We start from the raw sequence: 17,184 nt of genomic DNA, 5'->3' as shown, positions 1-17,184 counted from the left end.
ATACAAAAGCCAAACCCTTAACACTTCTGTGCCTTTGTCTCCTTTTCAGATCCCCCAGGACCACCCTCAAATGCACGTGTCACTGATACCACCAAGAAATCTGCTTCTTTGGCATGGGGCAAGCCTCATTATGACGGTGGGCTTGAAATCACTGGCTATGTCGTAGAGCATCAAAAAGTAGGAGATGATGCCTGGATAAAGGATACGACAGGAACCACCCTCAGAATCACCGAGTTTGTCGTCCCTGATCTTCAGACTAAAGAAAAATACAATTTTAGAATCAGTGCCATCAACGATGCAGGTGTTGGGGAGCCAGCAGTGATTTCAAATGTTGAAATTGTAGAACGGGAGATGGCTCCTGATTTCGAACTAGATGCTGAGCTTCGAAGAACCCTTGTTGTGAGAGCAGGACTCAGTATTAGAATATTTGTGCCCATTAAAGGTCGTCCTGCTCCTGAAGTGACATGGACCAAAGACGATATCAACCTTAAAAACCGAGCTAACATTGAAAGTACAGAGTCGTTCACGCTCCTGATCATCCCAGAATGTAACAGATACGACACCGGTAAATTTGTGATGACCATTGAAAACGCCGCTGGGAAGAAAAGTGGTTTCGTTAACGTCAGAGTCTTGGATACACCAGGACCTGTCCTTAACCTGAGGCCTACTGACATCACAAAGGAGAGTGTCACCCTGCACTGGGACCTCCCACTGATAGATGGGGGCTCACATGTAACAAACTACATTGTGGAGAAACGAGAAGCAACACGGAAATCCTACTCCACGGTCACCACTAAGTGCCATAAATGCACATACAAAGTTACTGGCTTGTCTGAAGGACATGAATACTTCTTCAGAGTGATGGCAGAAAATGAGTATGGAATTGGTGAGCCGACAGAAACAACAGAGCCTGTAAAAGCCTCCGAAGTACCATCACCGCCAGACAGTCTTAACATTATGGACATAACTAAGAGCACAGTCAGCCTGGCGTGGCCTAAACCCAAGCACGACGGTGGCAGTAAGATCACTGGCTATGTGATTGAAGCCCAAAGAAAAGGCTCTGACCAGTGGGCCCACATCACAACCGTGAAGGGGTTAGAATGTGTTGTGAAGAATCTAACTGAAGGGGAAGAATATACCTTCCAAGTGATGGCAGTGAACAGTGCGGGGAGAAGTGCCCCTAGAGAAAGCCGACCCGTCGTCGTCAAGGAGCAGACAATGCTTCCAGAATTGGATCTCCATGGCATTTATCAAAAATTAGTCATTGCTAAAGCTGGTGACAACATCAAAGTTGAAATTCCAGTGCTAGGTCGACCAAAGCCCACAGTTACATGGAAGAAAGGAGACCAGGTTCTTAAACAGACCCAGAGAGTTAATTTTGAAAACACAGCGACTTCAACCATCTTAAATATCAATGAGTGTGTAAGAAGCGATAGTGGGCCCTACCCATTAACAGCAAGGAACATTGCAGGAGAGGTTGGTGATGTCGTCACCATTCAAGTCCATGATATCCCAGGGCCACCTACTGGACCAATCAAATTTGATGACGTTTCGTCTGATTTTGTCACCTTCTCTTGGGACCCACCTGAGAATGATGGAGGTGTACCCATAAGCAACTATGTCGTAGAAATGCGACAGACTGACAGTACCACATGGGTTGAGTTAGCAGCCACCGTTATACGCACTACCTACAAAGCCACTCACCTTACTACCGGAGTGGAGTATCAATTCCGGGTAAAAGCTCAAAACAGATACGGAGTTGGACCAGGCATCACATCAGCATCTGTAGTTGCCAACTATCCATTTAAGGTTCCTGGGCCTCCTGGTACCCCTCAGGTAACTGCAGTTACCAAGGATTCAATGACAATCAGCTGGCATGAGCCTCTTTCTGATGGTGGAAGCCCCATTTTAGGATACCACATTGAAAGAAAAGAACGAAATAGTATTCTCTGGCAGACTGTGAGCAAAGCATTAGTACCAGGCAACATTTTCAAGTCAAGTGGACTTGCAGATGGTATTGCTTATGAATTCCGAGTGATCGCGGAAAACATGGCTGGCAAAAGCAAGCCGAGCAAGCCATCTGAACCTATGTCAGCTTTGGATCCCATTGACCAACCTGGGAAACCGGTTCCTCTAAATATTACTAGACACACAGTGACCCTCAAATGGGCTAAGCCTGAATATACTGGAGGCTTTAAAATTACCAGTTACATCGTTGAAAAGAGAGATCTTCCTAATGGACGGTGGCTGAAAGCCAACTTCAGCAACATTTTGGAGAATGAATTTACAGTCAGCGGACTAACAGAAGATGCCGCATACGAATTCCGCGTGATTGCCAAAAATGCTGCTGGTGCTATTAGCCCACCGTCTGAGCCATCAGATGCTATCACATGCAGGGACGACGTTGAAGCACCAAGGATAATGGTGGATATCAAATTTAAGGACACAATTATAATAAAAGCAGGTGAAGCATTCAAGCTGGAAGCTGATGTTTCAGGTCGCCCACCTCCAACAATGGAATGGACCAAAGATGGAAAGGAGCTTGAAAACACAGCAAAATTAGAAATTAAAATGGCAGATTTCTCTACTAATCTGGTAAACAAGGATTCACTAAGACGGGATGGCGGTGCCTATACCCTTACGGCAACCAATCCTGGTGGTTTCGCTAAACATATTTTCAATGTCAAAGTTCTTGACAGACCAGGCCCACCTGAAGGACCTTTAGCTATATCTGAAATGACATCAGAAAAATGTGTATTGTCATGGTTGCCTCCACTGGACGATGGAGGTGCCAAAATTGACAATTATGTAGTTCAGAAACGTGAAACCAGCAGACTGGCATGGACGAATGTAGCTTCAGAAGTCCAAGTAACAAGACTAAAGGTCCCTAAACTTTTAAAAGGCAATGAATACATATTCCGTGTGATGGCTGTAAATAAATATGGAGTTGGAGAGCCACTGGAATCAGAGCCTGTGCTTGCACTAGATCCTTACGGACCACCTGATCCACCCCAAAATCCTGAAGTTACAGCTATTACTAAAGATTCCATGGTTGTCTGCTGGGGACATCCTGACTCTGATGGCGGCAGCGAAATCATCAATTATATTGTGGAACGGCGTGATAAAGCTGGCCAACGCTGGGTGAAATGCAACAAAAAGACTCTTACTGATTTAAGGTATAAAGTGTCTGGACTGACAGAAGGACATGAATATGAGTTCCGGATCATGGCTGAGAACGCTGCTGGAATCAGCGCACCGAGTGCTACCAGTCCATTTTATAAAGCCTGTGATGCTGTGTTTAAACCTGGCCCGCCAGGTAACCCACGTGTTCTAGATACAAGCAGATCATCCATTTCAATTGCTTGGAACAAACCTATCTATGATGGTGGTTCCGAAATCACTGGGTATATGGTTGAGATCGCCCTGCCAGAAGAAGATGAATGGCATATTGTCACTCCACCAGCCGGGCTCAAGGCAACTTCTTACACTATCACCAACCTCACAGAGAACCAGGAATATAAAATCCACATCTATGCCATGAATTCTGAAGGCATTGGGGAACCTGCACTTGTTCCTGGAACTCCAAAGGCTGAAGACAGGATGCTGCCTCCAGAGATTGAACTGGACGTTGAACTGCGCAAAGTTGTTACCCTAAGAGCTTGTTGTACCCTGAGACTTTTTGTTCCAATCAAAGGAAGGCCAGCACCTGAGGTGAAGTGGACCCGGGAACACGGAGAATCTTTAGACAAAGCTAGCATTGAGTCCACAAGCTCTTATACCCTGCTTACCGTTGGAAACGTAAACAGATTCGACAGTGGCAAATACATACTAACTGTAGAAAACAGCTCAGGCAGCAAGTCTGCATTTGTCAGTGTCAGAGTACTGGATACACCAGGCCCTCCACAGGATCTGAAGGTAAAGGAGGTCACTAAGACATCTGTCACATTGACATGGGAGCCTCCTCTTCTTGACGGAGGTTCAAAAATAAGTAACTACATTGTTGAAAAGCGGGAATCAACAAGGAAAGCATATTCAACTGTTGCAACGAATTGCCACAAGACTTCCTGGAAGGTAGACCAGCTTCAAGAAGGCTGTAGTTACTACTTCAGGGTTCTCGCTGAAAATGAATATGGCATCGGGCTGCCTGCTGAAACCGCAGAATCTGTGAAAGCATCAGAACGACCTCTTCCTCCAGGAAAAATAACTTTGGTGGATGTCACAAGAAATAGCGTGTCACTCTCTTGGGAGAAACCTGAGCATGATGGAGGCAGCCGAATTCTAGGCTACATTGTAGAGATGCAGAGCAAAGGCAGTGACAAATGGACCACATGTGCCACAGTCAAAGTCACCGAAGCCACTATTACTGGATTAATTCAGGGTGAAGAATACTCTTTCCGTGTTTCCGCTCAGAATGAGAAGGGCATCAGTGATCCAAGACAACTGAGTGTGCCAGTAGTTGCCAAGGATCTTGTCATTCCACCAGCCTTCAAACTCCTGTTCAATACTTTCACTGTACTGGCAGGTGAAGATCTGAAAGTCGATGTTCCATTCATTGGACGCCCTACGCCAACTGCAACCTGGCATAAAGATGATGTACCACTGAAGCAGACAACCAGAGTAAATGCTGAGAGCACAGAAAATAACTCACTACTGACGATAAAGGAAGCCTGCCGAGAAGATGTTGGACATTACGTAGTTAAACTGACTAACTCAGCTGGTGAAGCTACTGAAACCCTTAATGTTATTGTTCTCGACAAACCAGGGCCTCCAACGGGACCAGTTAAAATGGATGAGGTGACAGCTGACAGTATCACTTTCTCCTGGGGCCCACCTAAGTATGATGGTGGAAGCTCTATCAATAATTACATCGTAGAAAAACGGGACACTTCCACAACCACCTGGCAAATTCTGTCAGCTACTGTTGCAAGGACAACAATAAAAGCTTGCAGGTTAAAGACTGGATGTGAATATCAGTTTAGGATTGCAGCTGAAAACAGATATGGAAAGAGTACCTACCTCAATTCAGAGCCTACTGTAGCCCAGTATCCATTCAAAGTTCCTGGTCCTCCTGGCACACCGTTCGTAACGCTCTCCTCCAAGGACTGTATGGAAGTACAGTGGAACGAGCCAGTCAGTGATGGAGGCAGCAAAGTCACTGGCTATCATCTAGAACGCAAGGAGAGAAATAGCATCCTCTGGGTTAAGTTGAATAAGACACCCATTCCTCAAACCAAGTTTAAAACAACTGGCCTCGACGAAGGCATTGAATATGAATTTAGAGTCTCCGCACAGAACATCGTGGGCGTCGGCAAGCCAAGTAAAGTGTCAGAAAGCTACGTAGCCCGTGATCCATGTGATCCACCAGGAAGGCCAGAGCCAATCATTGTCACAAGGAATTCTGTGACTCTTCAGTGGAAGAAACCCACATATGATGGTGGAAGCAAGGTCACTGGTTATATTGTTGAGAAGAAAGAACTGCCCGAGGGCCGCTGGATGAAAGCCAGTTTTACAAATGTCATTGACACTCAGTTTGAAGTAACGGGCCTAGCTGAAGATCACAGATATGAGTTCCGGGTTATAGCTCGGAATGCTGCAGGAGTGTTTAGCGAGCCTTCAGAAAGTACAGGAGCAATAACAGCAAGAGATGAGGTAGAACCACCACGAATTCGTATGGATCCAAAATACAAAGACACAATCGTGGTTCACGCTGGTGAGTTATTCAACATTGACGCAGATATTTATGGCAAACCAGTACCAACCACTCAGTGGATAAAAGGTGATCAGGAGCTTTCAAATACAGCTCGATTAGAAATAAAGAGCACTGATTTTGCCACCAGTCTCAATGTAAAGGACGCAATACGTGTTGACAGTGGAAATTACATACTGAAAGCCAAAAATGTTGCAGGAGAGATATCAGTCACTGTAAATGTCAAAGTTCTTGACAGACCAGGGCCACCTGAAGGACCTATCGTTATATCAGGAGTTACAGCAGAAAAATGCACACTCGCTTGGAAACCCCCACTACAAGATGGTGGGAGTGATATCATAAATTATATTGTGGAAAAGAGAGAAACCAGCCGCTTGGTTTGGACTGTGGTTGATGCCAACGTGCAAACTCTCAGCTGCAAGCTTACTAAGCTTCTTGAAGGCAATGAATATATCTTCCGTATAATGGCTGTCAACAGATATGGTGTTGGCGAACCTCTTGAATCTGAGCCAGTAGTTGTCAAGAATCCATTTGTAGTGCCAGATGCACCAAAAGCTCCAGAAATCACAGCGGTGACCAAGGACTCAATGGTCGTTGTATGGGAAAGGCCAGCATCTGACGGTGGCAGTGAAATTCTTGGATATCTTCTTGAAAAACGGGATAAAGAGGGCATCAGATGGACAAGATGCCATAAACGTCTGATTGGCGAACTGCGCTTGAGAGTAACTGGACTCTTAGAAAATCACAATTATGAATTCAGAGTCTCAGCTGAGAATGCGGCTGGACTCAGTGAGCCAAGCCCACCTTCTGCTTACCAAAAGGCTTGTGATCCTATTTATAAACCAGGACCTCCAAACAATCCCAAAGTCACTGATACTACCAGATCTTCCGTCTTCCTTTCTTGGGGCAAACCAATATATGATGGTGGCTGTGAAATCCAAGGATACATTGTTGAAAAATGTGACGTGAGTGTTGGTGAATGGACAATGTGCACTCCACCGACTGGAATCAATAAAACAAATACAGAAGTCGAGAAGCTGTTGGAAAAGCATGAGTACAACTTCCGTATCTGTGCTGTTAACAAAGCTGGAGTTGGAGAACATGCTGACGTCCCTGGACCTATTATAGTTGAAGAAAAATTGGAAGCACCAGACATTGATCTTGACCTAGAACTAAGGAAAATTATAAGTATAAGGGCAGGCGGCTCCTTAAGGTTATTTGTTCCTATTAGAGGTCGTCCTACACCAGAAGTTAAATGGGGAAAGGTGGATGGTGAAATCCGAGACGCAGCTATAATCGACAGCACTAGCAGCTTCACCTCTCTTGTTCTTGACAATGTCAACCGATATGATAGTGGAAAATATACTCTCACGTTAGATAACAGCAGTGGGACAAAGACTGCCTTTGTTACTGTGAGAGTCCTGGACACACCAAGTCCACCTGTTAATCTGAAAGTCACAGAAATCACCAAAGACTCAGTATCAATTACATGGGAACCTCCTTTGTTGGATGGGGGATCCAAAATTAAAAATTACATTGTTGAGAAACGTGAAGCCACAAGGAAATCATATGCTGCAGTTGTCACAAATTGCCATAAGAATTCTTGGAAAATCGATCAACTCCAAGAAGGTTGCAGTTACTACTTTAGAGTCACAGCTGAGAACGAGTATGGTATTGGCCTTCCCGCCCATACTGATGATCCAATTAAGGTTGCAGAAGTCCCACAACCTCCAGGAAAAATAACCGTGGATGATGTCACCAGAAACAGTGTCTCTTTGAGCTGGACAAAGCCTGAACATGATGGCGGCAGTAAAATCATTCAGTATATTGTGGAAATGCAAGCTAAACACCATGAGAAATGGTCAGAGTGTGCTCGAGTCAAGTCCCTTGAAGCCGTAATTACCAACCTAACTCAGGGAGAAGAATACCTTTTTAGAGTTGTGGCTGTAAATGAAAAGGGAGGAAGTGATCCTAGGTCTCTTGCAGTTCCAATAGTTGCCAAAGATCTGGTCATTGAGCCAGATGTAAGACCTGCATTTAACAATTACAGTGTACAGGTTGGCCAAGATTTGAAAATAGAAGTGCCAATTTCTGGACGTCCTAAGCCAACCATTACCTGGACTAAAGACGGTCTTCCACTGAAGCAGACTACAAGAATCAATGTTACTGATTCGCTTGACCTCACCATACTCAGTATTAAAGAAACTCATAAGGATGACAGTGGACATTATGGAATCACAGTTGCTAATGTTGTTGGTCAGAAGACAGCATCCATCGAAATTATAACCCTAGATAAGCCTGATCCTCCAAAAGGACCTGTTAAATTTGATGAAGTCAGTGCTGAAAGTATTACCTTATCTTGGGAACCTCCACTGTATACAGGGGGCTGCCAGATCACTAACTACATAGTTCAGAAAAGAGATACAACCACCACAGTATGGGATGTTGTTTCTGCTACTGTTGCCAGAACTACACTCAAAGTGACCAAACTGAAGACTGGTACAGAATACCAATTCAGAATATTCGCTGAAAACAGATATGGACAAAGCTTTGCCTTGGAATCTCAGCCAATTGTAGCTCAATATCCCTACAAAGAACCAGGCCCTCCAGGCACACCATTTGTCACAGCCATTTCCAAAGACTCCATGGTTATACAGTGGCATGAACCAATCAATAACGGAGGAAGCCCAATCATAGGTTACCACCTTGAGAGAAAGGAAAGAAATAGTATTTTGTGGACAAAGGTCAACAAAACTATTATTCATGACACCCAGTTTAAAGCACTCAATCTTGAAGAAGGCATTGGATATGAATTCAGAGTTTATGCTGAAAATATTGTTGGTGTAGGCAAAGCAAGCAAGAATTCTGAATGCTATGTAGCCAGAGATCCCTGTGACCCACCAGGAACCCCAGAAGCAATAATAGTTAAAAGACATGAAATCACTTTACAATGGACCCAACCAGCATATGATGGTGGAAGTATGATTACGGGTTACATTGTAGAGAAACGTGATTTGCCTGAGGGTCGTTGGATGAAAGCCAGCTTCACAAACGTCATTGAAACTCAATTTACTGTGTCAGGTCTTACTGAAGATCAAAGATATGAATTCAGAGTCATTGCAAAGAATGCAGCTGGTGTAATAAGCAAACCCTCTGACAGTACTGGACCGATAACTGCCAAGGATGAGGTCGAACTCCCAAGAATTTCAATGGATCCAAAATTCAGAGACACAATTGTGGTAAATGCTGGAGAAACATTCAGGCTTGAAGCTGATGTCCACGGAAAGCCCCTACCTACCATTGAGTGGTTAAGAGGAGATAAGGAAATTGAAGAATCTGCTAGATGTGAAATAAAGAACACAGATTTCAAGGCTTTACTTATTGTAAAGGATGCCATTAGAATCGACGGCGGACAGTATATTTTAAGAGCTTCCAATGTTGCAGGTTCTAAGTCATTCCCAGTGAATGTAAAAGTGTTAGACAGACCAGGACCTCCAGAAGGGCCAGTCCAGGTTACTGGAGTCACCGCTGAAAAATGCACCTTAACATGGTCTCCACCACTTCAAGATGGTGGCAGCAACATTTCTCACTATGTTGTTGAAAAGAGAGAAACAAGTCGGCTTGCCTGGACTGTTGTTGCTTCAGAGGTTGTAACCAATTCTCTGAAAGTTACCAAACTCTTAGAAGGGAATGAATATATTTTCCGTATAATGGCTGTCAACAAATACGGTGTCGGAGAGCCTTTGGAATCTGCACCAGTACTCATGAAAAATCCATTTGTGCTTCCTGGACCACCAAAAAGCCTGGAAGTCACGAACATTGCCAAGGACTCCATGACCGTCTGTTGGAGCCGTCCAGATAGTGATGGTGGAAGTGAGATTATTGGCTACATTGTAGAAAAAAGAGACAAAAGTGGCATTAGGTGGATAAAATGTAATAAACGCCGCATTACAGATTTGCGTCTAAGAGTAACAGGATTAACAGAAGATCATGAGTATGAGTTCAGAGTCTCTGCAGAAAACGCTGCCGGAGTTGGAGAACCAAGTCCAGCCACAGTGTATTATAAGGCTTGCGATCCTGTGTTCAAACCTGGCCCCCCCATCAATGCACACATTGTAGACACCACTAAAAATTCAATTACACTTGCCTGGGGTAAACCCATCTACGATGGTGGCAGTGAGATCCTGGGATACGTAGTAGAAATCTGTAAGGCTGATGAAGAAGAATGGCAAATAGTTACTCCACAGACTGGCCTGAGAGCCGCTCGATTTGAAATTTCAAAACTCACTGAACACCAGGAGTATAAAATACGAGTCTGTGCCCTCAATAAAGTTGGTTTAGGTGAGGCTACATCAGTTCCTGGTACTGTGAAACCAGAAGATAAACTCGAAGCACCTGAACTTGACCTTGACTCTGAATTAAGGAAAGGAATTGTTGTAAGAGCCGGTGGATCTGTCAGAATTCACATTCCATTCAAAGGTTGCCCAACACCTGAGATCACTTGGTCTCGAGAGGAAGGTGAATTCACAGATAAGGTCCAAACTGAAAAAGCAGCAAACTATACCCAACTATCAATAGATAACTGTGATAGAAGTGATGCTGGAAAATATACTCTCAAGCTGGAAAACAGCAGTGGATCTAAATCTGCCTTTGTAACTGTGAAAGTTCTCGACACCCCAGGACCAATACAGAATTTGGCAGTCAAAGAAGTGAGAAAAGATTTTGTCCTTCTGATATGGGAACCACCCATCATCGATGGGGGTGCAAAGGTCAAGAACTATGTTATTGACAAACGTGAGTCAACCAGAAAAGCATATGCTAATGTGAGTAATAAATGCAGCAAAACAAGCTTTAAAGTTGAGAATCTTACAGAAGGAGCCATGTACTACTTTAGAGTAATGGCTGAAAATGAATTTGGAGTTGGTGTTCCAGTGGAAACCGCTGATGCTGTGAAAGCAGCTGAACCTCCTTCCCCACCAGGAAAGGTCACACTCACTGACGTGTCCCAGACTAGTGCATCGCTGATGTGGGAGAAACCTGAACATGATGGTGGTAGCAGAATCCTGGGGTATGTTGTTGAAATGCAGCCCAAAGGAACAGAAAAATGGAGTGTTGTGGCTGAATCCAAAGTCTGCAATGCAGTTGTTACTGGTCTGAGTTCTGGACAAGAATATCAGTTCCGTGTCAAGGCTTACAACGAGAAAGGAAAAAGCGATCCAAGAGTGCTTGGTGTTCCTGTCATAGCCAAGGACTTGACTATACAGCCTAGTTTTAAGTTACCATTTAACACATACAGTGTTCAAGCTGGAGAAGGTCTTAAAATCGAAATTCCTGTCATTGGCCGACCGAGACCTGAAATTTCATGGGTCAAAGATGGCGAGCCTCTTAAACAGACAACAAGAGTAAATGTTGAGGAAACAGCTACATCAACTATTTTGCACATTACAGAAAGTAACAAAGATGACTTTGGAAAATACACCATAACAGCAACAAATAGTGCAGGTACGGCAACTGAAAATCTCAGCATTATCGTTCTGGAAAAGCCTGGACCTCCAGTTGGACCAGTTCGGTTTGATGAAGTTAGTGCAGACTTTGTGGTCATATCTTGGGAACCTCCAGCCTATACTGGTGGCTGCCAAATAAGCAACTACATTGTAGAGAAGCGAGATACAACTACCACCACGTGGCACATGGTATCAGCAACAGTTGCAAGAACAACAATTAAAATAACCAAACTGAAAACAGGCACTGAGTACCAGTTTAGAATTTTTGCAGAAAACAGGTATGGAAAAAGTGCCCCCTTGGATTCTAGACCAGTTACTGTACAATATCCATTTAAAGAACCCGGACCACCTGGCACTCCTTTTGTGACATCAGTCTCGAAAGATCAGATGCTTGTGCAGTGGCACGAGCCAGTTAATGATGGAGGCAGCAAAGTTACTGGCTACCATCTTGAACAGAAAGAAAAGAACAGCATTTTATGGGTCAAATTAAATAAGACTCCCATTCAAGACACCAAATTCAAAACAACTGGGCTTGATGAAGGCCTTGAGTATGAGTTCAAAGTTTCTGCTGAAAATATTGTTGGCATCGGCAAGCCGAGCAAAGTGTCGGAATGCTTTGTTGCTCGTGATCCGTGTGACCCACCAGGTCGCCCTGAAGCCATTGTTATTACAAGAAACAGTGTCACACTGAAATGGAAGAAACCCGCCTATGACGGCGGCAGCAAAATAACAGGTTATACTGTAGAAAAGAAAGATCTACCTGACGGCCGTTGGATGAAAGCCAGCTTTACTAATGTATTAGAAACTGAATATACAGTGAGTGGACTTGTAGAAGACCAAAGATATGAATTCAGAGTAATTGCAAGAAACGCAGCTGGCAACTTTAGTGAACCATCTGAAAGCACTGGCGCCATTACTGCAAGAGATGAAATTGATGCACCAAATGCCTCACTGGATCCCAGATATAAAGATGTCATCGTTGTTCACGCAGGAGAGACTTTTGTCCTCGAAGCTGATATCCGTGGCACACCTATACCTGATATTGTTTGGTCAAAAGATGGGAAAGAGCTTGAAGAAACAGCTGCCAGGATGGAAATTAAGTCTACTATTCAGAGAACAACTCTTCTTGTCAAAGACTGTATACGTAGTGACGGAGGACAATATATCCTGAAACTCAGCAACGTGGGTGGAACAAAGTCTATACCAATCACTGTAAAGGTACTTGACAGGCCAGGGCCTCCTGAAGGGCCTCTGAAAGTTTCTGGAGTGACTGCTGAAAAATGTTACCTGGCATGGAACCCACCTTTACAAGATGGTGGTGCTAATATCTCACATTACATCATTGAAAAGAGAGAGACAAGCAGACTCTCCTGGACCCAGGTTTCAACTGAGGTACAGGCCCTTAACTACAAAGTCACTAAACTTCTTCCTGGTAATGAGTACATTTTCCGTGTCATGGCTGTGAATAAATATGGAATTGGAGAGCCTCTGGAATCTGAGCCTGTTGTAGCCCGTAATCCTTATAAACCACCAGGTCCTCCTTCCCCACCTGAAGCCTCAGCAATCACCAAAGAGTCTGTCGTCGTAACATGGGCACGCCCAGTGGATGATGGAGGTGCTGAAATCGAGGGCTACATTCTTGAAAAACGAGATAAGGCAGGCATCAGGTGGACCAAGTGCAACAAGAAAACACTAACAGATCTTCGATTCAGGGTAACTGGCCTTACTGAAGGGCATTCCTATGAATTCCGAGTTGCTGCTGAAAATGCAGCTGGTGTGGGTGAACCTAGTGAGCCATCTGTTTTCTATCGTGCATGTGATGCTCTGTATCCACCAGGACCACCAAGTAATCTAAAAGTGGCAGACACTTCCAGATCTTCTGTCTCCCTGGTGTGGAATAAGCCAATTTATGATGGCGGCGCTCCTGTTAAGGGCTATGTTGTTGAGGTCAAGGAAGCCACTGCTGCTGAATGGACAATGTGCACTCCACCAACAGGATTACAAGGAAAGCAGTTCACCGTGACCAAGCTTAAAGAAAATACTGAATATAACTTCCGTATTTGTGCCATCAATTCTGAAGGCGTAGGTGAGCCTGCAACTATACCCGGTTCAGTGGTTGCTAAAGAGAGGCAAGAGCCACCAGAAATAGAACTGGATGCTGATCTCCGAAAAGTGGTCATTCTGCGTGCGAGTGCTACTTTACGCTTATTTGTCACTATCAAAGGTCGACCGGAACCTGACGTTAAATGGGAAAAGGCAGAAGGCATTCTCACTGACCGGGCCCAGATTGAGGTGACCAGCTCATATACAATGTTGGTAATTGATAACGTTACCAGATTTGACAGTGGTCGGTATAATCTGACACTAGAAAACAACAGTGGCTCTAAAACTGCTTTTGTTAACGTCAGAGTTCTCGACTCACCAAGTGCCCCTGTGAATTTGACCGTAGGAGAAGTGAAGAAAGACTCAGTGACACTGGCTTGGGAACCACCGCTTATTGATGGCGGAGCTAAGATTACGAACTACATCGTTGAAAAACGAGAAACTACAAGAAAAGTGTATGCTACTGTTACAAACAATTGCACGAAGAACACTTTTAAGATTGAAAACCTGCAAGAAGGATGTTCTTACTACTTCCAAGTCTTGGCTTCCAATGAATATGGGATTGGTTTGCCAGCTGAAACAACTGAACCTGTTAAAGCTTCTGAAACACCCCTCCCACCTGGAAGAGTAACTCTTGTTGATGTGACCCGTAACACAGCTACAATTAAGTGGGAGAGACCAGAAAGTGATGGTGGCAGCAAAATTACCGGTTACGTAGTTGAAATGCAGACCAAAGGGAGTGAAAAATGGAGCATGTGCACACAAGTTAAGACTCTAGAAGCAACTATATCTGGCCTAACTGCTGGAGAGGAGTATATCTTCAGGGTAGCTGCACTTAATGAAAAAGGAAAAAGTGACCCAAGACAACTTGGAGTGCCAGTAATTGCAAGAGATATTGAAATAAAGCCTTCAGTTGAGCTTCCTTTCAATACTTTCAATGTAAAGGCTACAGACCAACTGAAGATTGATGTTCCATTTAAAGGAAGACCTCAAGCTACTGTAAGCTGGAAAAAAGACGGTCAGACTCTTAAAGAGACAACTAGAGTAAATGTTTCTTCTTCAAAGACTGTAACATCACTAACAATTAAGGAAGCTTCAAGGGAAGATGTTGGAACTTATGAATTATGTGTTTCAAACAGTGCTGGATCCATAACAGTTCCTATTACTATAATTGTGCTTGACAAACCAGGACCTCCCGGACCTATACATATTGATGAGGTTAGTTGTGACAATATAACCATTTCTTGGAATCCTCCAGAATATGATGGTGGCTGCCAGATTAGCAATTACATCGTTGAAAAGAGAGAAACCTCTTCTACAACATGGCACGTAGTTTCACAGGCAGTTGCAAGAACATCCATTAAAATAGTTCGTCTAGTAACAGGAAGTGAGTATCAGTTCCGTGTTTGTGCAGAAAACCGCTACGGAAAGAGCTCCTACAGTGCCTCTTCAGCTGTAGTTGCAGAGTATCCATTCAGCCCCCCAGGTCCTCCTGGTACTCCTAAAGTTGTGCATGCCACAAAATCCACCATGTTGGTAACCTGGCAAGTGCCAGTTAATGATGGAGGAAGTCAAGTACTTGGCTATCACCTTGAGTATAAAGAAAGAAGCAGCATTCTTTGGTCAAAAGCAAATAAGAGCCTCATCACTGCTACTCAAAGCAAAGTCTCCGGCCTTGATGAAGGACTGATGTATGAGTATCGTGTATATGCTGAGACTATTGCTGGAATTGGTAAATGCAGTAAGTCTTGTGAACCAGTCCCTGCAAGAGACCCTTGTGACCCTCCTGGACAACCTGAAGTCACAAATATCACGAGGAAATCAGTGTCACTTAAATGGTCTAAGCCACATTATGACGGTGGAGCTAAGATCACCGGATACATTGTTGAACGTAGAGAACTACCAGATGGCCGGTGGCTGAAGTGCAACTTTACTAACGTACAAGAAACATACTTTGAAGTAACCGAACTTACTGAAGACCAGCGTTATGAATTCCGGGTTTTCGCAAGGAATGCTGCTGACTCAACTAGTGAGCCATCTGAATCCACTGGACCTATCACAGTTAAAGACGATGTTGAGGCTCCAAGAATTATGATGGATGTCAAGTTCCGAGATGTTATTGTTGTCAAAGCTGGAGAGGTCCTTAAGATAAATGCAGACATTGCAGGGCGACCTCTGCCAGTAATTTCCTGGGCCAAGGATGGTGTAGAAATTGAAGAGAGAGCAAGAACAGAAATTGTCTCAACAGATTACAATACTTTGCTAACAGTGAAAGACTGTGTCCGACGAGACTCTGGGCAGTATGTGCTAACACTGAAGAATGTTGCTGGAACTCGGTCTTTTGCAGTTAATTGCAAGGTACTTGATAAGCCTGGCCCACCAGCAGGACCACTTGAAATAACTGGCCTCACTGCTGAGAAATGCTCTGTTTCTTGGGGACCGCCCCAAGAAGATGGTGGCGCAGCTATCGACTATTACATTGTAGAAAAACGCGAGACAAGTCGCCTTGCTTGGACAATATGTGAAGGAGAGTTAAGGACAACATCCTGTAAAGTGACCAAGTTGCTCAAGGGCAATGAATACATCTTTAGAGTAACCGGTGTTAATAAACATGGTGTTGGCGAGCCCCTGGAGAGTATGGCTGTAAAGGCACTAGATCCATTTACGGTTCCAAGTCCACCCACATCTTTGGAAATTACATCTGTGACCAAAGAGTTCATGACACTTTGCTGGGCAAGACCAGAGAGTGATGGAGGCAGTGAAATCTCTGGATACATAATTGAAAGGCGAGAGAAAAACAGCCTACGATGGGTGCGTGTAAACAAAAAACCAGTTTATGATCTGAGAGTGAAATCAACAGGACTTCGGGAAGGATGTGAATATGAGTATCGGGTATATGCAGAAAATGCTGCAGGCCTGAGCCTTCCAAGTGAAACCTCTCCCTTAATCCAGGCAGAAGATCCCGTGTTCTTACCATCTCCTCCATCCAAACCCAATATCATGGACTCAGGCAAGACCAATATAACTATTGGCTGGGTTAAGCCCTTATTTGATGGCGGGTCCCCAGTAACTGGATACACTGTAGAATTTAAAAAATCTGATGAAACTGACTGGAAAACTGCCATTCAGAACTTACGGGGCACAGAATACACAATAAGTGGACTAACCACAGGAGCCGAATACATTTTCAGAGTAAGATCTATCAATAAGGTCGGTGCTAGTGATCCCAGTGATAGCTCCGATCCCCAGATAGCAAAGGAAAGAGAAGAAGAACCTGTATTTGATCTTGACAGTGAAATGAAGAAGACCCTGATCGTCAAGGCCGGTGCCTCCTTTACCATGACTGTGCCTTTCCGAGGAAGACCGGTACCCAGTGTCTCCTGGAGCAAACCAGACACTGACCTCCGCGCTAGAGCTTATATTGATTCCACAGACTCTCATACATCACTGACTATTGAAAATGCCAATAGAAATGATTCTGGAAAATACACATTAACAATTCAGAATATTTTGAATGCTGCTTCACTGACCTTAGTTGTCAAAGTTTTAGATTCTCCTGGTCCTCCAGCCAATATTACTGTACATGATGTCACCAGGGAGTCTGCAGTGTTATCCTGGGATGTTCCTGAAAATGATGGTGGAGCACCAGTGAAGAATTACTACATAGAAAAACGGGAGGCCAGTAAGAAAGCATGGGTCTCAGTGACCAGCAACTGTAACCGCCTCTCCTACAAAATTACCAACTTACAAGAAGGGGAGATTTACTACTTCAGAGTCTCTGGAGAAAATGAGTTTGGTGTTGGTGTACCAGCTGAAACGAAGGAAGGAGTAAAAATAACAGGTATGTTTTAAGAACAAAGAAAACCTACA

At 44.1% G+C, this 17,184-nt stretch overlaps 1 protein-coding gene across 1 annotated transcript in view; it reads left to right on the top strand.

Moving 5' to 3' along the window:
- The window catches only part of TTN (titin), a 285,745-nt gene that overhangs the window by 235,754 nt on the left and 32,807 nt on the right, over window positions 1-17,184 (top strand). Inside the window, exon 276 of the mRNA XM_065880462.1 lies at window positions 50-17,155. Within this exon, the coding sequence (XP_065736534.1) occupies window positions 50-17,155 (17,106 nt within the window). The remainder of the gene's footprint in view (window positions 1-49; window positions 17,156-17,184) is intronic.

This window comes from Phocoena phocoena, chromosome 7 (assembly GCF_963924675.1).
Source record: "Phocoena phocoena chromosome 7, mPhoPho1.1, whole genome shotgun sequence".
NCBI classification, from domain to species: domain Eukaryota; kingdom Metazoa; phylum Chordata; class Mammalia; order Artiodactyla; family Phocoenidae; genus Phocoena; species Phocoena phocoena.
This window is presented reverse-complemented; position numbering and strand designations above follow the sequence as displayed.